At 36.6% G+C, this 25,189-nt stretch overlaps 2 protein-coding genes across 3 annotated transcripts; both read left to right on the top strand.

The window, feature by feature from the left end:
* The first annotated feature begins 804 nt into the window (after positions 1-804).
* LOC110749432 (Leucine-rich receptor-like protein kinase family protein) lies at positions 805-8,248 on the top strand. Of its 2 annotated transcripts, none has more exons than XM_021949543.2 (27): positions 805-1,311; positions 1,669-1,807; positions 1,926-1,997; positions 2,092-2,163; positions 2,278-2,349; positions 2,438-2,509; positions 2,621-2,692; positions 2,816-2,887; positions 2,995-3,066; positions 3,156-3,224; positions 3,317-3,388; positions 3,498-3,569; positions 3,826-3,897; positions 4,234-4,305; positions 4,390-4,461; positions 4,542-4,613; positions 4,761-4,832; positions 4,945-5,016; positions 5,105-5,176; positions 5,284-5,355; positions 5,548-5,616; positions 5,723-5,794; positions 5,941-6,014; positions 6,181-6,309; positions 6,756-7,106; positions 7,217-7,587; positions 7,702-8,248. In XM_021949543.2, exons 1-27 carry the CDS (start codon positions 1,212-1,214, stop codon positions 8,080-8,082), a joined length of 2,979 nt encoding a protein of 992 aa, XP_021805235.2. In that variant the 5' UTR covers positions 805-1,211; the 3' UTR covers positions 8,083-8,248. The 2 variants fall into 2 exon arrangements, with proteins under 2 accessions (XP_021805235.2, XP_021805236.2); XM_021949544.2 differs by having other exon boundaries at positions 806-1,311; positions 6,759-7,106.
* Positions 8,249-9,729: 1,481 nt separating this feature from the next.
* On the top strand, positions 9,730-24,840 carry XI-I (myosin). The gene is made up of 38 exons (XM_021949542.2): positions 9,730-10,157; positions 10,258-10,404; positions 11,107-11,252; positions 11,359-11,515; positions 11,889-11,947; positions 12,566-12,722; positions 13,003-13,152; positions 13,273-13,409; positions 13,758-13,904; positions 14,004-14,105; positions 14,535-14,592; positions 14,686-14,787; positions 15,230-15,267; positions 15,362-15,488; positions 15,579-15,752; positions 15,888-16,019; positions 16,472-16,581; positions 16,889-16,949; positions 17,114-17,291; positions 17,420-17,625; positions 18,432-18,551; positions 18,641-18,739; positions 19,272-19,493; positions 19,828-19,967; positions 20,140-20,251; positions 20,371-20,418; positions 20,529-20,618; positions 20,808-20,978; positions 21,237-21,380; positions 22,067-22,243; positions 22,809-22,946; positions 23,225-23,295; positions 23,390-23,489; positions 23,574-23,630; positions 23,720-23,776; positions 23,893-23,973; positions 24,057-24,139; positions 24,400-24,840. The coding sequence occupies exons 1-38, from the start codon at positions 10,038-10,040 to the stop codon at positions 24,521-24,523; spliced, it is 4,542 nt and encodes a 1,513-aa protein (XP_021805234.1). The 5' UTR covers positions 9,730-10,037; the 3' UTR covers positions 24,524-24,840.
* The last annotated feature ends 349 nt before the right edge of the window (positions 24,841-25,189 follow it).

Genomic DNA, 25,189 nt, shown 5'->3' with positions numbered 1-25,189 from the left:
AAAATAGGTTTATCTATGGGAACATGTTTGTCTTTCCTTATATGGTATATGGGACTAGGTACTTCCTTAATTATATGCATAGTATTAATTCATGTAAATTTTAAGTTGTTTTCAATTTTTCTATACTAGTAATATTAATGGAGGGATAATTTTTATTTTATTGTTTGAATGGAGGGAGATTCAAGCGTGTGATATGGTGTACATGAATAGTTATTTTTAACTACTTATACTAACATGCATTTATCATCAAACACTAAATATAAGTAAATAAGTAAAAATAACTTAAAATGCAACAAAGACACACTTGTAAACATATAAAATAACTGATGTGGGTTTAGAATGAAAGTGATTAACTAGCAGATATGGGTTAGTTCGGTGGGTCAAGAGTCAAGACAATGTGCCCGTTTCCCAACACCCGAATTTGATCTCCTTCCCTTTACAGTAGAGTAATTTAGAATATCACCATTATCAAAAGAACAAAATGATTATGATGAAATATATATAGGATGTAACTGGTAATTCTAACCGAAAAGAATTACAAACCAAGAAATCCGAAAAAGTGAAGGGCCATTTTGCAATAATGGAATTTAAAAAATAATAAGAATAAACATATACCTGACCCACAGAAAGTGACCACTTATTTCACCCAAAAAAAAAAGAAAAAAGAAAGTGACCACTTATTCACAGTGGACACTCAGAGAGAGCGAAAGAGAAAACCGAAAACCGAAAAAATATATACAGAGATGGAAAGTTGAAAGAGCAGTAATGTTGCAGGTTTTATAGCAGAACAGAGAGGACTGGCATGTGGTTTCTTAACTTTATCCATGAAATAATTCTCCCTCTTCCTTTCTCTCTCTAGATAGCTCTGCATTTCTATCTCTCTCTCTAGTTGGTACAGTTGTATATAGAGGACTACGCGCCAGAGCGATGTGATTGAACAATAGCAGGCTTTAGTTATAAGTTGAAGCTCCTTCTGAATATTTCATCAGGTCAGTCGTCACCCAGTGAAGACTTCGAAGAAAATAGAGAGGGAAAAAGACCAAAGCAAAGACTTCCAGAGTTTTCATAACCCAAAATATCCTCAGCCTCTTTCAAGCTCTATATCTGTGAAAGTGGTTCAATGTAGGCGGGTCCAAGAGGGGGAGGAGGACGAGGGCTTCTTAGGATTTGAGGGTGTACCTGAAGAAGAGACTTGGCGGGTAATTTGTGAAATGAGGTTTAATGGGAGGGCAGTTATGGCATTTCGGGTCGACTTTGTTCTTCTGGTTCTGCTTGTCTGTGTGAGCTTCGGTTATGTGGATTCAGAGGATGGTGAGTTAGAGACTCTGTTTAGGTTTTTGCATTGTTTGGCTACCCAGAAAATGCACGAAAGTTTTGTACTTTCAACGAAGCTAGCTCAAGTGGCTGATATTAGCAAGCCTCTGTTATCTTTATACTGCTGCCCTCTTTCTCTGCAGCCAAACAGGGGATAACCATCTGTTTTCTCAAGAAAGTTCTGAAATTTTATCTGGGTTTAGTGTAGGGGCGTTGCACTGAGCCTAAAAAACCTTTTAGCTTGGAAATAATAAACAGTGACTAGCTGGGTTTTAGTTTATTTTATTGGTTTTATCATTTTGCAAGTGTATCTTATTCCGAGCCTGAGATTTTGATTGCATTTTTAATATGAAGGAACAACACTGCTGGAAATAAAGAAGTCATTTAGGGATGTGGACAATGTTCTATATGACTGGACAGACGCACCCTCTTTAGATTATTGTGTTTGGAGAGGCGTCACATGCGACAATGTCACCTTCAATGTCATTGCACTGTAAGAAGCCCTTTTCCTTCTCTTTTGGGTTGACTTATTTAATTATTCTAAATATTATCTTAATCAAGTGTTCTTTTTGTTTCATTTTGGTTTGCTGTTTTATATTGCTTGTGTGCAGTAATCTTTCAGGTCTAAATCTTGATGGAGAAATCTCACCTGCAATTGGAAATCTCAAGGGCCTTCAGTCCATGTACTCTTCGTCACTTCCTTACAACTATTTCATATGCTTTTTCATTTTTGGGTGACTTTCAGAGATTGATTTTCATTGTGTCTTCTTTGATCAGTGATTTGAGGGGAAATCGTCTATCAGGCCAGATCCCAGATGAGATTGGTGACTGTTCGTCTTTGAGAAACCTGTAATTTCTGTAACTTTATTAAAGTTGCTTTAAAGTTTTCTAATTTCTGCTGGACATAAAGATGTCATTTTTAACTCCAAATCGATTGAATATTTCAATTAACGGTGTTATTAGGGACTTGTCCTTCAATGAGATATATGGAGACATACCATTTTCGATATCCAAGTTGAAGCAACTGGAAAATCTGTAAGTACCGGAAGAAGCTTACTTTATTACATAAAAAATTTCTTGCAGATATTTTATATGAATCTTACTTTTTTTATTTTACTTTCAGAATCTTAAAAAATAATCAGTTGATTGGACCACTTCCTTCAACTTTGTCCCAGATTCCGAACCTGAAGATTTTGTGAGTTCTTTTTCCCATCTCCATTCAATTTCTTTCAATTTAATAATCTCATCGTTATTGTATTTTATAACCGTGACTGAATTTCCTATTTTTCTGGCATGCTTCTTCTAGAGACCTAGCGCAGAACAATCTCAGTGGGGAAATACCAAGACTTATTTACTGGAATGAAGTTCTACAGTATCTGTGAGTAGATTGTTAAGTTGATACTAAATCTTTCTTCTTCATTTTTCTGTCGGCTTTGCTAACTTCATCTGGTGATGTTATTTCACATGCAATGCCCATTTAATCACTTTTGTCTTAATGTAGTGGTTTGCGAGGGAACAATTTAGTTGGAACACTCTCTCCAGATATGTGCCAGTTAACTGGGTTATGGTATTTGTAAGTTAACATCTAACCATTTCATTCCTCAAGCTTCCGGGAATATTATATTTTGCAGCACACAATACACTTTAACCGGGCCTAACGTACTTTCTATTATTGGCCAGTGATGTGAGAAACAACAGTTTGACTGGCAGCATTCCTCAAAGTATAGGCAACTGCACCGCCTTCCAGGTCTTGTACGTATTTCATCTGACTTATGAGGACAAATATCTTGTAATGCCTAAGTTGGATCATTCAATTATGTTTCAACCCTTTGGATTGGCAGGGACCTGTCCTACAACCAGCTAACTGGAGATATTCCGTTTAATATTGGGTTCCTGCAAGTAGCCACCTTGTATGTGCTTGCCATTTCTTTGCATTTTTATATGTCATCACAAAATCATCGACTATTGATTTATCAATTCCTCCTCCATTTGTTCTTGCAAGGTCGTTGCAAGGTAATAAACTATCTGGGCCTATCCCATCTGTGATTGGCCTGATGCAGGCACTCGCCGTATTGTAAGTGCTTAACTGTATCTGTATGAAGCTCTTGGATTTTTAAATAATTACTGTTTTGAGTTCTTGTCTCTCTCTTTTGTGTCTTATCTATTCACTGTCTCCAATCCAGGGATTTGAGCAGCAACATGTTAAGTGGACCAATCCCTCCTATCCTTGGGAATTTGACTTATACAGAGAAATTGTAAGTACATGTGTAATTATGAAATGTACCAGGGATAAAATTTCTTGAAAATAGTTGTGAAATATGTTGGTGTATGGCTTCATAAAATTCTGATCCTCCGTCGAATGCAACAGATTATCAACAATTTCTATCTACACATTTGTATCTGTAGTGGGGATTAAGTTCTTTGATTATACTTGATTATTTAACAAATTTATAGAAAACATATATATGTTGCTTGTATGCAATGTTCTGACTCCAAATCTTGACTGTATAGATATTTGCATGGCAACAAGCTTAACGGATCAATACCCCCAGAGCTTGGACAGATGACAAAGCTTCATTATTTGTACGAAAACCTTTTCTCTTTCCTTTTGGATAATTTTCTTTCATAACTATTGACGTGGACTGCATGTGTCTAAGTTGGGAGGTCTTGTTTTTACTAATTTTTCTCATTTAACTGCATGGGTTGCTCTTTTGATGTTATCCTTGCCATTGAGTAATTGTTGAGCATTGGATATGATGTTCTATGAAAATATTTAATTTGTTTACTCTCCGCTCTTTTTTGTGTTACCTTATACATAATAGATAGATCATCTTTGCTCGTAGAGTTTTTAAGTATGAGGTAAGGAATGTTCATTGTTCAGACATCATTTCCTCTCTAACTGTTGATTTTCCTTTGCAGGGAATTGAATGATAACCTGCTCACTGGACATATTCCACCTGAACTTGGGAAGCTTACTGATTTGTTTGACCTGTAGGTTCTCTTTCCATGAGGTTTTTAAATCAGAACTGTTTCTGCATGTCTTAAATTTTGAGTTACTGATCATCATTCTTGCAGAAATGTTGCGAACAACAATCTTGAAGGGCCTATCCCTGATAATCTTAGCTCGTGTACAAATCTTAACAGCCTGTAAGAATACAACCTCAAATTCTTACTTTGATTTATCAAACCTAGTTTAAGTTATTCATGTCTAATTAGTTTCATAACAGCAATGTGCATGGGAACAAGTTGACTGGAACCCTACCACCTGCTCTTCAGAGGTTGGAGAGTATGACTTATCTGTAAGTTCCACCAATTTGAACATTGATTTAAGTTTAAAACATATTATAGTTTTTGTTTTATATTATCATTCATGCTCATTGGGTAGAAAGTACGAGTTAAGGGTTCTGTCTCACTGCTGTGACAAGTATGTTATTTATCATTTTCAGGAATCTCTCCTCCAACAGTCTTCGCGGCTCAATTCCAATCGAGCTATCTCGGATTGGTAATTTGGATACTTTGTAAGTTTTACATGTTCTATTCTTTTTGGATACTTTGTAAGTATTGCATGTTCTAGTATTTTCTTCTTATGTTTGTTTTCTTTTAATAATGTATATGAATATTTTTGCACAGGGATCTTTCTAATAACAAAATAAGTGGAACCATACCTTCCTCACTTGGGGATTTGGAACATCTTTTAAAGCTGTGAGTTCAACTGCTTGATTTTTTTTTTTTTTAATTGCTATGGTTTTTCTTTTCTTTTTATTTTCTGACACGTGATATTTTGTGGTAGAAATTTGAGTAGAAACCATTTGACAGGGTTTGTTCCAGGAGAGTTTGGTAACCTAAGGAGCGTTATGGAAATGTAAGTATTGGTTGATTCTTTAAAACTTTGTTTTAATGATATAAATGGATACCCTGTTCTGTCCTTTATGCTTGTTCTTGTATAAACTCAATGCCTTTGCTTTGCAGAGATCTTTCAAGTAATCACCTCACAGGCTTAATTCCTCAAGAGCTCAGTCAGCTGCAGAACATGTTTTCATTGTAAGAAGAGTAGCGTGCTATGTTTGTGCTGAGCTAAGCTTTAACCCCTAGCCGTTTGTTGCATCTTAGTAGCAATCTTGTTTACAGTAAATGGCTAATAACTTAGTTAAAACCTTTATAATTGAACCTGATGTTACTGGTTTGCTTATTGAATTCGTCATTACTTCCTTAAATTAATGCAAACTATTACAGGAGATTAGACCACAACAATTTAACTGGGGATGTGGTGGCGCTGATAAATTGCCTCAGTCTTGCTGTACTGTGAGTAAACTTGAAAACATTCTAGTTTCATTTTTATGCCGCTCAACCTGATGCAAGATTGTCCGTGATTTTATTTTGAAGCACTAATATGACTGAATCCTTGCAGAAATGTATCTTACAACAACCTGGCAGGTGATATTCCCACAAGCAATAACTTCTCAAGGTTTTCACCTGACAGGTTAGGCAATCTGATTATATTTCCTAAATTTCATAGACTTCTGCTCATTGAGAGTTCAGCTTACTCCATTGATGTCCGCAAGCCATAGTTGCTTCTAGAAGAACTTTTTTCCATCTTTTTTGTCTGATGTACCCTCTTGTTTGCAGTTTTGTTGGAAATCCTAATCTTTGCGGCTATTGGCTCAATTCTCCATGTCACAGGTCCCGTCCAACAGAACGAGGTAAACTTGACTAATACTATCAAGTAATATGCTGAGCATTTAAAGAGAACTGATATGTGTTTTTTTTACCACAATTTGACATGATTGACTACAGAATCTGTGGATACACATCATATGTTTTAGTATGATGAATTTTCACTTTTTATCATATCCCTTTCTTTTGCAGCCACAATATCCAAAGCGGCTATCCTGGGAATTGCTCTTGGTGCCCTTGTGATTCTTCTCATGATCCTTATTGCTGCATGCCGGCCATATAATCCAACTCCTTTTCCAGAAAGTTCACTAGACAAGCCAGGTACCTTTTCCCTGTTAGATAATTATTCTATTACTGCACACAATTGTTTAGGTTTCATATGATTTATTTTATTGAAGCATTGAAGTTCTGTTTAAGACGTTCTAGTAGATAGGTTGACTTGACCGGAAAATATAATGCACCCAATTGATTTAACACCTTTTAAGATAGAACGAAAACCATAAACCTGGCTAATGATAATAACGACAATGAAACGAGGTTTCCTTGCGTATTAGCAAATGTTTGTTTCTCTGTTGTCAGATTCTTTACATTTTACTGACTTTGGTAATCTTGATGTAGTAAAGCAAAACCACATGGTTGGTTGGATTAAAATAATAAAAACTACACAGGTTAACTTGTGGTTGAGTAATTGTTTATTTATCTGCTTGTTAGGTCTAGTGTAGTAGAAGAAACTTGTGGCTAATCAATTGCATTTGCTTGTGAAATAGCAGTTAATTACTCAACGCCAAAGCTAGTGATTCTTCACATGAATATGGCACTTCATGTCTATGAGGACATTATGAGGATGACTGAAAACTTGAGTGAGAAGTATATTATTGGTTATGGTGCATCAAGTACAGTATATAAATGTGTTCTTAAAAATTGCAAGCCAGTGGCCATCAAAAAACTCTACTCCCATTATCCTCAGTGCTTGAAGGAATTTGAGACAGAACTTGCAACAGTTGGAAGCATCAAGCATCGGAATCTGGTGAGCCTCCAAGGATACTCCTTGTCATCTTCTGGAAACCTTCTTTTTTACGACTACATGGACAATGGCAGTCTCTGGGATCTCCTTCATGGTGAGGTTCACATGTTTCTAGACGATTTTTCATGCATGATTCTGTTGGTGGTACAAAGAAGACTAATATCTAGTTCTTTTCTTATTATTGATTTTCGCCTTTTTCCCTAGGCCCCTCCAAAAAGAAAAAGCTCGACTGGGCAACTCGTCTTCAGATAGCACTCGGAGCAGCCCAAGGGCTTGCCTATCTGCATCATGATTGTAGTCCCCGCATCATACACAGGGATGTGAAGTCGTCTAACATTCTATTGGACAAGGATTTTGAGGCTCATTTAACTGATTTTGGCATTGCCAAAAGTTTGTGCACGTCGAAGTCCTATACATCTACTTACATAATGGGCACGATTGGCTACATCGACCCTGAGTATGCTCGAACTTCCCGCCTTACTGAGAAGTCTGATGTGTATAGTTATGGAGTTGTTCTGCTGGAGTTGCTAACAGGAAGGAAAGCTGTAGACAATGAATCCAATCTCCATCATTTAGTGAGTCATGTTCCATATTTTCATGTGTTTATTTTTCTTCTTAATGATTACAATGCATCCAAACAATATTCAATCACCCAGTTTCTCAAACAATGCTTCATGTTTGTGACTCAGATCTTATCTAAGACTGCGAACAATGCAGTCATGGAAACTGTAGACCCTGAGGTCACGGCCACGTGCATGGACCTTGGAGCAGTGAAGAAGGTTTTCCAGCTTGCCCTTCTATGCACAAAGCGGCAGCCAACAGACCGCCCAACTATGCATGAAGTAACTCGTGTGCTGGGGAGTCTCGTGCCATCCCCCGCGCCACCAAAACAATCAACCCCCATGAACCCACTATCCACACAGCTCCTCCCATCTGCCAAAGTGCCTTGCTACATGGATGAGTATGCAAATCTCAAAACCCCCCACATGCTAAATTGCCCATCCATGAGCACCTCAGACGCCCAGCTATTTCTTAAGTTTGGAGAGGTAATATCTCAGAACAGTGAGTGAAGAAGAAGCATTTGGAGGAAGAATTATTGTAATATTATTAAGCATCTCCAAAAAGTTGTGGGAAAGTAGGAAGGGCTCGGATGATTGAAAATGTGTACAAAAGATTTGGCCTCAGTTTGCTGTTGGTGGAAAAAAGTAAAAGACGAACAGCCTTTTTAGTAACAAATTTATAAAGTGCAGTAAGTACATTCATCTATGCATGCATGGCGGTAATTTTGACTTCTCCCACTGGGACCCACTGGCATTGCCCCCCCCACCGCAGTTTAGAGTTCCACATGGTCAGTCAGGCTCGTACTCAGGCTCTGAAGAGTAGGGTGTAGCCTGTGGTCCTTTTGGTTGTGGAGGTGCATTATATGCGTCACCAGCAATAATGCACTGTGGGAACCTTTACCGCTTAGCTGGACCATGTCAGTCTGTGAAGTTGAAATCTTTGTGTACGTTGCCTCTTGCCATTATTGAAAGCTCTGGTGAATTTAAACCATATGTTATTGCGTTTTGTACTTCCAAAATTCAAATCAAATTGATCGCAATTCGATCAGTTGAAACATTAATATTTTCTTGAAATTACCTCTTAGGTAAAATGGTAGACTAAATGGGATAACTTGTTAGCTATTCACTTGGACTCTTGAGTCTTTGAACTTGAGCCCGAATCTGAACCTGGACTTCTTGAGACACGGGATTTTGACAAAGAGGCTAGAATGGGAGGTTATAACGAGGAGGTCCTTAATAGCCGTCCGATCTAGTGTAGGGTTATTATTAGACTGTTGGATTGAACCCCCTCATTGTAATCCCTCAACATAGCCCCTCATTATAGAAGCTTCTGAACTTTGAACTCGAAATCGAGGACTTCTGGCTTGAAACTGAGACACCTATGTCGACTTGAACTTGAGACTCGTATCAAGAGGCATGAGTTTGAAAGTTGCATCAAACATGCTCTACAAATTCCTTACTTAAATCTCGTCATGTGCAAATCTTGAGATTTAGTATCCCATTACTTTAAACTCAAATTACGTACTAACTGTTAATCTAGTTGTTTTTTTCCCCTAACATTAAAAAGGTTCTACCTCCCTTGATGAAAAAATTGACTTTTTTTTTTGGGGTCAAAATTCTGAAATAGACTAGTCTGTCGTCCAAACACACACACTAATGATATTGGCAAAAAAGAAAAAAAGAAGAAAAAAACACACGCACACATTAATGATAGACGTTTTTGGGCCACTTAAGGTCCATCATCTACATGTGATCCTGGAGGTCTGTTTTGGTAAATACCGTCCCACTTGAGGCCCATCATCTATTTGTTTTATTCGATCCTAGTCTCGTTAGCCCAATTGTAATTTTCATTTTTTCATTTTTAAAGGGAAATATATGCTAGTCTACTAAACAAATAAGGGCATATACGTCGTTAGCAAGTCCAAGACAGCAGACAAAGAGAATCTGTACGTTACAAATTCAAAAAAACATATTTCATGAAAACGAATTTAAAAGATTCCAAAAAATCCAAAAAAAAACAAAGAAAAACGGAAATTTCGTAACGCTCACTGTAATATAGGGGGGTAATTCAAAGTCAGCGCGCCTAATTGTACCTTACTTAAAAGTGCATTTGCCGTGTGGTAGCTGCCCAAACAAAAATTAAAACCGCCATAAAAAAAAAAACAACTGCGAGCGCCACCCCCCTTTTCTCTCTCTCTCTCTTCGAGCACAGTCATGTCATTCGTGGCTGACGTGTCGAATACGATATATAAACTCTCGGGTTTCGCCATTTTGGACTCATAGTCTACACCTGTTAGGGCGGGAACGCAAAATTTTCACCTAAACCTCTCTCTCATTCTTTCTATTTTGTCCTTCTCTGTTCTGAGCGTCTCTCGATTTCCGCTCTTCCACCATTTGGCGTCTTCAACTGAATTCTAGGGTTTCTGGTTTCTCGTCACTAGCTCAATATTCCTCCGGAGCCCGAGATGAGTCTCCGTAGGGGCTCCAAGGTTTGGGTCGAGGACAGAGATTTGGCTTGGGCCCCAGCTGAAGTCGCCGACTGCAGAGGCAAACAAGTCCAAGTGATAACTGCTTCGGGAAAGAAGGTGAAATGAAACTCTTGGCCTTGTATTTTGTTTGCAATTACTGATTAGCGTGTTTGAATTTTGCGTGATTTGTGTGTAATTGTGGGGTTTGACTGTGTAGGTTTTGGCTTCGGCCGAGAAGCTATTTCCGAGGGATGCGGATGAGGATGAGCATGGGGGAGTGGACGACATGACTAAGTTGACGTATTTGAATGAACCGGGAGTGCTCTATAATCTTCAAAGGAGATATGCTCTCAATGATATATATGTGAGTGGATTTTTCTGTATAAGCGGAATAAATGGAGGGCTATTGTTAGTTTAATGAAAGGGCTTTCTTAATTTGATTGTGGATTGTAGTTCATTGTGGACTAACTTATGGTTTCTGGGCTTCCCACTTGGCGGAGTTCCGAATCTTTTGGAATATAAGTCCCACATTATGCCATGTCATCATGGATTGATGATGATATGCTACTCTTGTTATCGTCTTTAAGATGCTTAAGGGATTTGGATGCTTACAGAATTTTCCAAATCAACTATTAATTGTCTCATTGATGGCTTACACTTGGCGTGCTACTGGGTTTACTTTAACCCCTATATGGCTAAGCAACCAATAAGTTTACGCGATTTGACTTATTCTGGAAATGTTAAAGATAATCCAAATAAATGCTTTAATACAACCTTTGAGTAGAGGGACTTAAATTGACTGCTATTAAATGTATAGGAAAGTGCTCGTATTGATTGTCTAATGGACTTGGGTAATTCACATGCCTTGTTCGATTTCTTCATTTTGAGTTCAGATTATGATAAATCAATGTCGAAAATGCCGTATATGCAATGTTCATTGTTTTATATGAGATATAATAAAACTTTTTGTTTTTTTTATATTTCATTTTACTGAGATGGGTTTATGCAACCTTCTTTTGGAATAGCAGTGACCCCAACATAAATTGTTTTCTTTTGTCTTTGGTAGACATATACAGGGAGCATTTTGATTGCAGTTAACCCATTCACAAAGCTTCCCCATCTATACAATGTCCACATGATGGAGCAGTATAAGGGAGCCCCATTTGGCGAGCTAAGCCCCCATGTTTTTGCCGTGGCTGATGCATCTTATAGGTGTGTCAACTTTATGTGCTTAGATGGAATTTGAGTCTTGACCTCTGTTGTTCGTTGCGATTCCATTTAATGGCTCAACTTAGCTTCTCTTGATTTTGTAATCCAGAGCAATGATGAATGATGGTCAAAGCCAATCAATACTTGTCAGTGGGGAAAGTGGAGCTGGGAAAACTGAGACAACAAAACTGATTATGCAGTATCTTACTTATGTAGGAGGCCGAGCTGCTGGTGACGAGAGAACTGTTGAGCAGCAAGTTCTTGAAGTAAGAGTGAACCTTGATTCAAACAATCTAGTTCTTATTTCCCAACTATTTAAAACTTTGGATGAGAGTAGGCATTAATTTTCAATCTGTTGTGGATAAATGTTTTTCATTTTTGCCACTAAATTTTGGCAGCAAAGAAGGTAGGTTGAGGTGAATTTATTTTCTTCTTTTTGACCATTCAGTCTTCAGCGCGGTCCAAAACTTGAGAAAAGCAGTTGATCTTCTTTATTTCTATTGAGAAGATTGGTCAACTCTGTGTTCTGTGTTTTTGTTAGGACCTTTTATTATTATTATTATTATTATTATTATTATTATTATTATTATATCTTTTTGCCATTAATGTGTCACTGATTCTTTTTTGTGCGTGATGCAGTCAAATCCGCTTCTGGAGGCATTTGGTAATGCAAGGACTGTTAGAAATGACAATTCAAGGTGTGCTATATGCTTATTCTTCTCCCAAAATGTCACTAATTTGATTATGTAGGAACTTGAAATTCTTTTGCTTTTTGGTGCAATTTCGTTAGGGGTGGCAGTCGCTAGGTCATGATCTAAAAAAAATTGGATGTTGACCTTTTTATTTTATTTTATATTTTTAATGTTAAGAATTCTATTGTAATCACTTTTGAGGCTCATGAATGACCATGGGGTAAAATTGATGCTGGTCAGTTGAGATCAGACAGAGAGAGTACAGGGTGTGGTTAATGAAAAGAACTGGAGACACTTACATATTGTGGAGTAAATGCCTTGAGGTGGGTAATAATAGTTGGACGTAGGAGAGGATATAGAATATCATTACCAAAAACTTTTTCTGCCCGTTTTAATAGGTAATGATATATCATTATTGAACTTGTCGTTTATTGCATTGAATGACTATTTGGGTATATATTTATTGTATTCACTCATCAGTTTTATATCATATCATTTACTACTATGTTTAGTTGTTCTTGCATTATGGTTTAAAATCATGTATATTATCAGTTTGATGATTCAATCGTAGTATCTCCGAACTAAAAATTATTTTTGCTTCCATTTTTTGCTTCTCTGAGGTAGTCGTTTTGGAAAGTTTGTTGAGATCCAGTTTGACGCAAGTGGTAGAATATCTGGAGCTGCAATTAGAACTTACCTATTGGAAAGATCTCGTGTTGTTCAGATAACAGATCCTGAGAGGAATTATCACTGTTTTTATCAATTGTGCGCATCTGGAAAGGTACTCTGTCTGTGTCTGTGTTTCAATGGATTTATCACATGGTTATCATTGTAAATAACTAAGTATCTATAGTCATGTATGCGTTTGCCATTGAGTGGATGTGTACATGTGTGCATCAATTAGTACTTTAACAGATATGCTCCTTGTGCATTCCAAGCTGTTTTCAAGTTGTGTGTGTTTGCGCTCATTTCTGTGTATGTATGGTTTACATATGACCCTCAACCTGTGTACTCTATTCAAGCTTATGGATATTGTTTCCTGGATGTCTCCATAAGTCTAGGATGCAGAGAAGTACAAGTTAGGACACCCAAGCCACTTCCATTACCTAAATCAAAGCAAGGTATATGAACTGGATGGAGTGAGCAATGCAGAAGAGTATATGAAGACAAGAACAGCAATGGACATTGTTGGCATCAGCCACGAAGATCAGGTTTTAAAACTTAATCCAAGAGGATGATTCTTCACAGATGAATACTTCTTTTTTTCTTCCTTTAATTTCGTTCTTGGATGTTTCTGAGAATCACTTTTCTACCTTGTACCCAATGATTAGGAAGCGATATTTCGCACCCTGGCTGCAATTCTGCATTTGGGAAACATTGAATTTTCACCTGGGAAAGAGCATGACTCTTCAGTTCTAAAGGACCAGAAATCTAGCTTTCATATGCAGATGGCTGCTAATCTTTTCATGTAGGTGAATTATGAAGCTTAAACTTGAACTTTTATCTTTTCTTAACCAACTTTGAACAGACTGAAGTGTTAATTTATTTTCCTATTGTCTTCTTGTAAAGAATTTATGAGTATATAGAGATTTTTCTTTGTAATTTACTCGGGGAATATCTTGATGCAACATTTAGTGCAATCCAATATTATGATGAGACAGTTTTGTGGAGTTTCTCCTGGAATATTGATTAGTAGTGTAACTTAATCACTCTGTTAGATTTTGTAATTGGAGCATGCTAGAGAAAGTTGCTACCCGAAATGTATCGTAGATGCATTTGGCTTTTGATAATTTCACTAAGTTGCTTTATGAATCAGGTGTGACATGAACCTCTTGTTGGCAACACTGTGTACTCGTACAATCCAAACTCGTGAAGGAATTATTATTAAAGCTCTCGACTGTAATGCTGCTGTATCAAGTAGAGATGCATTGGCAAAGACTGTTTATGCGCGGTTGTTTGACTGGTATGCCTTCAATATCCTCCCCTTCTGGAACTTCATTCTTTCAACTTTTCTGGGAAAATCTTCTTCTTCATCTTTCTTGTGTTCTGATATTTTTCACAGGCTTGTTGACAAGATTAATACTACTGTTGGGCAAGACTTGAATTCCCAAATACAGATAGGAGTTTTGGACATTTATGGTTTTGAATGCTTTAAAGACAATAGGTGAGATCATTACCCATTTCTATCTGAATTTTATTTATGTATGAGTTTGTAATTTGGCGTTGGAATATTATTTAGTGCCATGGAAATTTGTATAGTAAATTGTCATGGTGGTCTGAACTTGCTCAACATGTCCAGCGGGTCTATAAACCCATTATACATAACCGTTTTCTCTGAAAAAGTGTCTATGTAGCATCATGTGATTTTGCATTGCATTATTGTTTGCCCATGTACTTGAGTCAGAAGGTATTTGCACTTTTGACATCCTTGCTGATCTCTTAACTGGTGTTGGTCATATTCTTTGGACTTTAATTTCATTCCTTCTTCCTGTTTCATCTTTGTTATATAATTAATTCTTTTCCCTTATTAGAATTAAGTTTCCTTCCAATTCTCCAATGTTCCTTTGATTAAATAAGATATTCTGTTCCACAGTTTTGAGCAGTTTTGCATTAATTTTGCAAATGAGAAGCTGCAGCAACATTTTAATGAGGTTTGTGCCAATGTTTTGTGAAATTCATATGCTATGATCTTATGCTATTATAATTATTGTATTGTATTGTAACTTCGTTCCCACTTATTCCAGCATGTGTTCAAGATGGAGCAGGAGGAGTATAGCAAAGAGGAAATTGATTGGAGCTACATTGAATTCATAGACAACCAAGATGTTCTAGATTTGATTGAGAAGGTTTTGCCCATTCTGTCTCTCAAATTTTTTTTTTGGACAACTATGAAAAGCTGCAAAACCCATCTCCTCACCCCTTTATTATATGATTTTGGAAATGGTCTTTGTTGATTCTGGTTTGTTAGTAGTGTGCACTTGACATATCCAAGGAGTGGTTCTAAATTTCGAATCATATTACTTGCTATGGAATGACTGGTTGTGAAGTTGTGAATATTTTCTGAGTTGATGATATATGACGGAAGCTCCACTCTGCTCGTAGGAATTATGCATTTGTGGTCTGTTTTTTAGTGGCTCTATTGTTTGACAAAAACTGAAAGTAACTTTTTTTCTTTATTATTTGAAATTTTTTTGTCATTGTTCTGCCTCCCATTATAGGTTTTGTGTTTTTATATGCCTTGAGAGTCTGTTAGGCGTGGACCTTATGTTCTCATGCATTGATTTGCAGAAACCTGTTGGGATAATTGCTCTCTTGGATGAAGCTTGGTATAATTGAGTTCTTCACTATAATTTGGTGCGTGTTACTCTATATAGTGTTTTCTTGAATTTTATCCTTATCCTGATTTTCTTATTTTTGCAGCATGTTCCCAAAATCAACACATCAAAGTTTTTCAACCAGGTTGTTTCAGCTTTTCCGGGCCCACCCAAGGTTGGAAAAGGCAAAATTTTCAGAGACTGATTTTACCATGTCCCATTATGCTGGAAAGGTATATTATATGCCACAATATAAATTTGTGTGCAACATCTTGTGATCCAAATGATTTTAATAATAGTTCACTGATTCACTACTTCTTCAGGTTACTTATCACACAGATAGCTTTTTGGATAAAAACCGTGATTATGTTGTGGTAGAACATTGCAATCTGTTGTCTTCTTCCAAATGCCCTTTTGTTGCTGGTCTTTTCTGTTCACTGCCTGAGGAATCTTCAAGATCATCCTACAAATTTTCTTCTGTGGCTAATAGATTTAAGGTATATTTAGTCTGTGTCCATTCTGTGATGTGATCATATGATGTTGATTGGATCCACCCGCTTAAAAGAATACAGAAGTTGATTACTAGTCTTCATTTTGCTAATTCCCCCTTCCTTCTCTTTTGGTGATTCTAGCAACAACTTCAAGCGCTGATGGAAACCCTCAACTCAACTGAGCCTCATTATATACGATGCGTTAAGCCAAACTCATTGAATCGACCTCAAAAATTTGAGAATCAGAGTATCTTACACCAATTGCGCTGCGGGGTCAGTGTGATCCAAATTTTTATGTTTCTTTTATGTTGTATCTGGGATCATACATAGAAAGACAATGATTGGCTTCTTTCATTAGGTCTAAAGACAATTTATTTTTATTTTTATTTTTTGAGAATGGGGTTTGAATGATATATAAATGTTATAAGAGCTAATATGAAAACAACACAAAACAAAAATAATTAAAAGGAAAATAAATTCATATGTGTACTTATATTATTTTCTCGTCATGCTTGTAACATAGTTTTTGGGGAGTTATTTGTACCATTGATATTGGAGTATTATTGTATCACAAATCCATATCCATGCAGCATAGCACATACCCAAACCCAACCACTCTACTGCATGCACATGCAGGTTTCTGCACTCGCCCATATTGCATAGTGTTTCTTATTGATGTCACATTGATAGTGTTGCTTACTCTAGATTCTCTTATTTTGGCATAGGGTGTTCTAGAGGCTGTTCGGATAAGTCTGGCAGGTTATCCAACGCGGAGAACTTACTCAGAGTTTGTGGATCGCTTTGGATTATTAGCTCCTGAATTTATGTATGGAAGGTGGGTCATTCATAGTGCTGAATCTTGAAAGTTCTGCTCTGCCTATTAAGTGTTAGAATATTTTCTGGTTATCTTTAGCACATTTGATGAATGTTTACTTTGCGTTTTATTCTGTTGCAAGCTAGTGTTATAAAGGTATTCAGCTGGCTATTAGTTTGTAAGCAATAGTAAAAGATTCTATGTTCTGTTTTGTTTTGGTTATAATTTTCTAATTCTCTTTTATTCTCTTTATGTTTTTATTTTCAAGCCTTTCCTTTCTTGTGCTAACTTTTACCCTTGACTTTGTTTATTCATTATGTCTATGTAGCTATGATGAAAAAGCTACAACTGAGAAAATTCTGAAAAAGTTAAAGCTTCAGAATTTTCAGGTATGCATTCTATGTTCTTGTTTTACGGCTATTATCATAATATTATTGCTCAGCAAGCATTCAAGTTTGTAAGTGTTGTGGGTGGCGAGTCTGCACACATGCGTTTATGTTCGGAAATGCACACAATGTATTAAATAATTGACAAGGTTGTTCTTTCTTTGAAGTTGGGTAGGACCAAAGTGTTTCTTAGGGCTGGTCAAATTGGTGTTTTGGACTCCCGACGGGCTGATGTTTTGGACAATGCTGCGAAGCGCATTCAACGTCAATTGCGAACGTTTGTTGCTCGCAGATATTTTGTTTCCACTCGGGCTGCTGCATTGGGACTCCAAGCTTTTTGCAGAGGTCAACTGTTTCTGCCAGACTTTCATCAATGCAAATTATTATTTTTACTGACATCATCTTGAGATCCTTTATATATAGTTTTTTTTTTCCTTTTCGTTTTTAACATTTGATGGTTATTATGCCTGAAGGATGCCTTGCTCGAGTGCTGTATGCTGTAAAACGGGAGGCAGCGGCTGCTATTCTTATACAGAAACATGTCCGAAGGTGGCTATTAAAGGAAGCTTATATGGAATTATATTCAGCTGCCACTGTCATACAGTCCAATATTCGTGGTTTCTCAATTCGCCAAAGATTTTTGCATGGAAAGAAACATAAAGCTGCCACTTTCATCCAGGTAAACTTAATTCATAGACTTTTCCTTTGTTATAATTTGCAGTGTAAAAGCATCTAGCCGGGGTGCTGATCCTTTGTGGAAATTTTTTTAGGGTCTTTTTGGAATGTAGTTGGAGAGTTGATGTCTTCATTGAGTGTAGAGATAAAAACTGTGGTTATGCGTTCCATAGTCCACTTCCACTTTATCTTTGAGGAAAACATAAGAAACTGTTGCTCTGGTTTTGGTTTGGTTATGAGGGTTTCTGTCACCATAGTCATTGAGTATTATTACTATTTACTATTTGCATTTTTCTTTGGAGGAGGATTTGGCTTCAAACTCATATTTTGGGCTGCAAGCTCTTCCGTCTTTGTGGAGAGTGAAAATTGATCAGATTATATCTGAGAGAGTAGTGAAATTCTTTAAGTGCGTGATAGAAGTTTGGGGTTGTGGAAAATGAGCAATGTAGTTGCCATAATTTTGTTAATTTTTGTTCTTTTATGTCTTTTTGTCTGTTGGACCTTTAGGTTGCAGCCTCAGGATTTTTTTGGTTGTGCTCTTAATCTTTAATGCATGTGTCTGGTGTTGGTGGAATACTGATTATTATTAATTTTTTTTATCAATTGGGGTTGAGGGGATTTGAACTTGGGACCTCTTCCAACATTGGGAAGAGAAGTGCCAGTAGACTAAGAGCTAGTTGGTGGAATATTGAAGTTAGGTTCTTTTAATGCATTTATGTATGTCTAATATGAAATGATTATCTGGTTGGTTGTCTGCCTGATATATCATCACCACTTTGTTTCTGTATTGACATAATTTATATTTGTTAGGCTCGGTGGAGGATGTGCAAGGTTCGCTCAGCTTTTCAACATCACCAAGCTTCTATTGTGGCAATACAATGCCTTTGGAGGCGAAAATTGGCAAGGAGAGAGCTCCGAAGGCTTAAACAAGTGAGTGAATTATTGTAAAGCTGCTCCTGATGTAACAATATGCATAACAAGTTCCTTTATATTTTTCTTCATTCATTTACTATTTGCAGGAGGCAAATGAATCTGGTGCCTTGCGCTTAGCTAAGAGTAAACTTGAGAAGCAATTAGAGGACCTCACATGGCGGTTACATCTTGAGAAACGATTGCGGGTAATTTGTTTTTTCTGCGTTAAACTTTGTGATGGGTGTTTTATGCATTCATTGCTGTTGGAAGTATTGGGTAACTTATTCTTGGGGGCTCCTATTGTTATTCTGCTTGTGTCAAATGTATGTCAGTAGAGGTTGTTACTTTGCGTCCTTAAAGATAGATGTAATAATGTTATATTCAAAGTCTTTAATTTGTAGCTAATTTGACAATAAATGACAATGTTATGGCTCAAGGACTAAATAAAGGTTTTAACATTGCTCCATAAAACAGCTGGAGCACTTGCCATTTTCTCTTGATAAAAGAACTTTATAGGTCATGAGTTTGCAAATTTTTTATGCTAATGCATCATTAGGTACGGGTAATGATGTTTTGTATGCTTGTGATCTTTCCTCAGAAAATCATTATAAAGCTGTTTATGTACTTTTGTGTAAATTATTAGTTGCATGTTAACCCTTTCCCTTCTTTTTAGCAACATACTGTTCTCATGTGGATGCTTTGAAGTTCCTTTTCTTACTGCAACTCGATGGAATGCAGGTTTCTAATGAAGAAGCTAAGTCAGTAGAAATTTCAAAACTTCAAAAAGTGTTGGAATCCTTGAGCCTTGAGTTGGATGCATCAAAGTTGGCAACAATTAATGAGTGCAACAAGACTGCAGTGCTGCAAAATCAATTGGAATTGTCAGTGAAAGAAAAATCTGCTTTGGAAAGGGAACTCATTGGAATGGCTGAATTGAGAAGAGAAAATGCATTTTTAAAAGTGAGTCGTGTGATGTTTATTCAATTTGTGTTCTTATGTAGTTTTGCTTTTTTGGTTTTTGTGCTCTGCATCTTATTCTTATCTATTCAGAAATTCTTTAATATCTCCCAGGCAGGATATCTAGAGACATAACTTAATTAATTGAATTATAGTATAATGTGATGTATAGACTCATTGTTAATTTATTTTTCTTCCATTTTTGCTTACATGTCTTTGTTGTGAAGAGTTTTCCCTTTCTCCATTTCTTTTCTCTGTTTTTTCCCTCTACATTTGGGGGAGGTTAGGAGACATTTGCTGTGTCCTTTCAAGAATTGTTGAAGTATTTGTTATGCAGAGTTCTATGGATGCTTTGGATAAGAAGAACTCAGCTCTAGAGACTGAACTTCACAAGGTTCGAAAAGACAGTACCGACACCATTCAGAAGTTGCAGGAATTTGAACAAAAGTGTTACCAGCTACAGCAGAATGTAAAGAGGTGTTTCTCAGAAATTCATAACCCACTTTCAAGTGTTTATTTCAGTCTTGTTAAGTACGTTTAGACATCAAATTTAGATTGTTTTTCACTCTAAATATGTTTTTATCAGATCCTGCACCGGTTATACTTCTATACATAGATTCTTGCTTACTATATTGTATCTAAATTACAGCCTTGAGGAGAAACTCTTACTTTTAGAGGATGAGAATCATATCATGCGACAAAAAGCCCTTAGTGTGTCTGCAAAGAGCAATAGGCGTGGTATTGAAAAGTCAGTTCCAGAGGTAAATGGTTACATACACCCTAGGCGTGACTTTTAACCCTAAGCTTTGCTTTGGGTCTTTCAACTTGTATATAGAATTGTGGGGTTTTTCTAAGATCATTATTTTTTAATTGGAAACAGAAAAACCCTGGTGCACTTGTTCCCCTCACTGACCAGAAGCCTGCATTTGTAAGACATGATCTCTCTCTCTCTCTCTCTTTGAAGATTTATTTTTGCATCTAATCATCACAAAATAACATCTTTTTTATTCTTCTTCTTGTGCCATATATCTAATGCAGGAGTCTCCCACACCTACCAAACTTATTGCACCTTTTTCACATGGCTTGTCAGAGTCACGCCGATCGAAGTTAGCAGTGGAGAGGCACCAGGTTTTGTCTCTTTTTGTTTTGTTAAGCTGTAGATTTTTATTTTGGAATTCACTGTAATCTTGATAATGGCTGTAATTGTCATTATATTCAGTGATTTAATTGTAGTCAGCTTCATTAAACTCATCTATCATTTCTATGCTGTGTAGATTTTGCGTTATAGGTTTAAGCATGTTGCTTTGACATGTACAGGAGAACTATGAATTCCTATCAAGATGTGTTAAAGAAGATTTGGGTTTCAAAGACAGTAAACCATTGGTTGCTTGTATCATATACAAATGCCTGCTTCAGTGGCATGCCTTTGAGTCTGAGCGTACAGTTATTTTTGACCATATAATTGAGGGAATAAATGATGTTCTAAAGGTAATTTACGTTCTTCGATTGATTTTATTTGGGCTTCTCATTTTGTTTTTCCTTGATGGCTTGAACTGATGTTTTTACTATACATGAAATAAATTATGTGGAGAGCAACATTTGTAAAGGAAAATTAGGTGGAACTCTAAAAGCTATTCTGATAAATTGTGGATATTTACATATCTTTTAAGATTTTTTAAATTTGAATAGACAACCTTGCATAATATTGTTGAATATTTGAAAAGTTCTGTATGGCCATTGTTTCAGGTTGGGGATGAGAACATAACCTTGCCCTATTGGCTGTCAAATGCCTCAGCGCTTCTATGCCTCTTGCAGAGGAATTTACGGCCAAATGGTTTCGCAGCAACTCAGCGTTCTGGATCTTCTGGTTTAGCTATCAGGATTGCGCAAGTAAGTCATAGACTCACATGTGGGCTTGTTGAGTATTTGCCTCTTATCTCTTTAGTAGATATTTGACTTTTATATATCCCAGGATTTTGTTATCTTATTGCTAAATCAGATGTTTCGTAGAAATGTTATCTTTTGTAATATCATAGTAACATGTAGTATTTACTTTTGATTTTGGTGAGTATTTTCTTTGTTAAATGTTGTTGCATTTTATTATCACTTGTCATCAGTCAACATTACAAGTCAACGGCTAGAAAATCATACTTAACAGGGCTTTTTTTTTTGGGCTCTTAATTTGAGGCTGTAATTTGTGGGAGAGTGGCCCATTTGGGTCCGAAGAATGTAATTGTTTCTCTTTTAAATCGATGCCATCTCAGTCCTAGTGAATGAATAAATTTACCACTCTCTATAGAAGAGAAGCAAAGACAAAGGTGGTTTTTCAATGGAGAAAGTGCACATAGAAAAGGCTTGGGGAAAGTGCACATATAAAAGGGTTGGAGGAGGGGGAGGGCTTAGTGGTAGGGAGGGATGGGAGGAAAGGCTAGGAAATGGTGGAATATTAAAAAGTTTGACTTAGATTTCCTTTGAACTTACTGAATTGCAAATTCAATATAATTTGTGGTGTTTGCTTTTCTTTCAATATTCCACTATAATTTATTAAATGTCCTCCCCTCCACTTCCTTTATCAGGGACTGGCATCTCCTTTCAAATATATTGGCTATGAAGATGGTATGTCACATCTGGAAGCAAGATACCCGGCTATATTGTTCAAACAGCAGCTAACTGCTTGCGTAGAAAAGATCTTTGGCTTGATGCGTGACAGTTTGAAGAAGGAATTGGCTCCACTCTTGGGCTCATGCATTCAGGTGACTATTACTTAGTCTGATGTGTTCAAGTATTCTAATTCAAATTATAGGTGAAATGTCACGCTCTCTGTCACCTATTATGAAAAATGGTCTGAGAATAGTGGTCCACAATGTTGTTTCCTGATTGTGTGGGATAATGAGGAAGTAGATGATTTGCATCTTCCTCCGCTCTACACATGATATACCATTGGGAACAGAGACCAACATTAAATATTTTCCTTTGAATCAAATCACAAGTATTGACCTACCATGAACAATTATGCAAGCAACGACCCATACCTCAGGTGGTACTTTTGCCTTGTGAGTTATAGAAGGGGGTTGGAATAAGGAAGGAGATGGATTGTTGCATAACTCACTCACAAAAAAATATTTACAAAAATAAAATAAAATAAAATACCCTGGATTAGCTTTCCTTTTCTTTTAGCTGGCCATGGGAGCCTAATGTTTGATTTTACTCCCTAAATGCTATCTTTGGCCCACTCGATTGTGTTTCCTTTGTGTTTGATTGTCAGATCTACATACTATTTTGTATGACATGTTAAAAGTATTCATGACAATTTTTAAGGCACCCAAAGCTGCGCGTGTTCATGCTGGAAAGTCATCTAGATCACCGGGTAATGCTCCTCAGCAATTACCTGGGAGTCAGTGGGACAACATAATCAAATTCTTGGATACCCTTATGAGTCGGCTACGTGGAAATCATGTAAGTGGGACATTTTTCGGATTTGTTATGAGTTACTGTAAGTGTTTTGGCCTTGGACTCCCGAAGCATCAATTCCCATTTATTGATTTCAAAGCTTCCTATCTGAGATCATGTGATTGTTTGATATACTGAAGCTTAATAAATATTCTGCAGTGCCCCTGATGGGTGAAAAACCATAATTAATTAGGCTTGAGTGTGTTTAAGAAGTGCAATACACTGTGATGTCTTTTCTTGACTTTTGCTATTATTTTCTGACCTAAACACTATACTTTCTTCAGGTACCTTCATTTTTTATTCGCAAGCTAATTACACAGGTCTTTTCTTTCATCAATATGTCACTTTTCAACAGGCAAGAGTTTATTTCTATTCCAGTTTTTCATTGCTGATAAAATAGCATTTGTAATGATTTATGTATTGACTCTACCTTTTCTGGCCCTGGGTAGTCTGCTGCTGCGACGTGAATGTTGCACATTTTCAAATGGTGAATATGTGAAATCAGGTCTAGCTGAACTGGAGAAATGGATTGTCAACACCGGAGAGGAGGCAAGTATAACTATCATGTTGTAAGTGTTTTCTGTTTTGATTGAATTTTATACATCTGTTGATCTGACTCTTTGTGCAATGTAGTATGCAGGAACCTCTTGGCACGAGCTAAATTATATTAGACAAGCTGTTGGCTTTCTGGTATAAGCTAAAGCTGTTTTCTTTGATGTTTTAAAAGCTATAAGCTATGATAAGTGAGGAACCTTTTATGATTTGTGCAATTGATGTAGGTAATACATCAGAAGAGGAAAAAATCTTTGGATGAAATTAGGCAGGATCTTTGTCCGGTATGATCCTCTTGCATATTTATTTTGCCTCAATTCTCTCTTTTTCCTGTTACTGGCTTCAGGAAAACCATTTTAAACTCCAAACTGAATTCGTTGGCATTGTCATCAATGTACAGGTATTGACTGTCAGGCAAATCTATCGAATAAGTACTATGTACTGGGATGACAAATATGGCACTCAGAGTGTGTCCAATGAGGCATGTTTGCATATTCAGTTCCTTGTTTCATAAGTTCTGTGATTGATGCCCTATCAATTTCTGAACGTTATCTTGCTTTCCAGGTGGTTGCCCAAATGAGGGAGATTCTGAACAAAGACAACCAGAATCTAACCTCCAATTCATTCTTGTTGGATGATGATCTGAGGTAAGCTGCTTCTTGTAGGATAAAAGATAGAAAGGGAAATTCGTTTGCCTTACGCTTTTCCTCAACCATTCTTAAATCTTAGGCTCATAGTTTTACATGCAGTTGCTTCCAATGTTGGAATTTTAGCTGCTTTCAATCTTTTAATCATGCAAAGTTCAATCCCATCAGCTTTAATTATGAAACTTCATTGAATTTTTATTTTCATGCAAGAATTACAGATGATTTAGATATTGTTCCTCATATCCACTTTCTCATTGCAGCATTCCATTCTCCACTGAAGATATTGATAAGGCAATTCCTCTAATCGATCCTTCAGATATCGAACTTCCGTCTTTCTTGTCTGCTTATTCTTGTGTGCAGTTTCTTGTCCGGCCGCAAAATTAAAGTCTGCTAATGTTGAAGGGTTTCCGCGTAAGCTTACGTCGAATGGATGTAAATGGTAATGTCTTTTGTAGGCTTTCAAGTTCAAAATTAGTAGTGAGCTCTGGCTACGATCCATCCAGAGAAGAAAATTGAGCAGTAGTCATCTAAATATTAAGATGGTGACTCGTTACATTGCTCAAATTTGTTAATCAATGTTGCAGGGGTTCATCAAGATTGATGAATTCGTTTGCCTTTAGTGATTTGCAGGTTTAGGGACTGGTCATCTTATTGTAATTAGACTACATTACTCTTTGTTTATTTAGGTTTTTTTTTTTTTTTTTTAAAAAGGGGCAATTAGTTAAGCTTAGCTTCTAGGGTGACACGTTGCACCCTTGAAATCATCGTGTTTATGTTGTATCACAATGTTTCTGTAATTCTTGTTGCACATTTTAAAAGAGGATTAAGGAATTTGCCCAATTCTGGCTGCTTATTTTTTCAGTTTTATGCCAAACAATAATGTATCACTATTACTGTCAATTTTTTATTTTATTTAAAATAACCAATACAGAATTCGTGTAAATATGCATATTGTAAGATATCTATTTTGATTAAACTGTTCCATGATCTGTGCGGGATTACGGTTTTTGATTTATATAGTATATGGGTCATAGACTTTGCGATTAGGAA

Source organism: Prunus avium, chromosome 1 (genome assembly GCF_965620075.1).
Source record: "Prunus avium chromosome 1, drPruAviu1.hap1.1, whole genome shotgun sequence".
Taxonomy (NCBI): domain Eukaryota; kingdom Viridiplantae; phylum Streptophyta; class Magnoliopsida; order Rosales; family Rosaceae; genus Prunus; species Prunus avium.
The sequence above is the reverse complement of the archived record's forward strand: the minus strand, read 5'-3'. Positions and strand labels throughout refer to the sequence as shown.

What these genes read in the sequence shown, in the direction of transcription:
- XI-I (XM_021949542.2), top strand. Translation starts at nt 10,038, where the DNA reads ATGAGTCTCCGTAGGGGCTCCAAGGTTTGGGTCGAGGACAGAGATTTG. An exon ending in GCTCTCTTGGATGAAGCTTG is followed by an intron (nt 15,268 to 15,361) that starts GTATAATTGAGT and finishes TTATTTTTGCAG; the next exon opens with CATGTTCCCAAAATCAACAC. An exon ending in CTGACCAGAAGCCTGCATTT is followed by an intron (nt 20,419 to 20,528) that starts GTAAGACATGAT and finishes TATCTAATGCAG; the next exon opens with GAGTCTCCCACACCTACCAA.
- LOC110749432 (XM_021949543.2), top strand. Translation starts at nt 1,212, where the DNA reads ATGAGGTTTAATGGGAGGGCAGTTATGGCATTTCGGGTCGACTTTGTT. An exon ending in TGCACCGCCTTCCAGGTCTT is followed by an intron (nt 3,067 to 3,155) that starts GTACGTATTTCA and finishes TTGGATTGGCAG; the next exon opens with GGACCTGTCCTACAACCAGC. An exon ending in TTGGAGAGTATGACTTATCT is followed by an intron (nt 4,614 to 4,760) that starts GTAAGTTCCACC and finishes TATCATTTTCAG; the next exon opens with GAATCTCTCCTCCAACAGTC.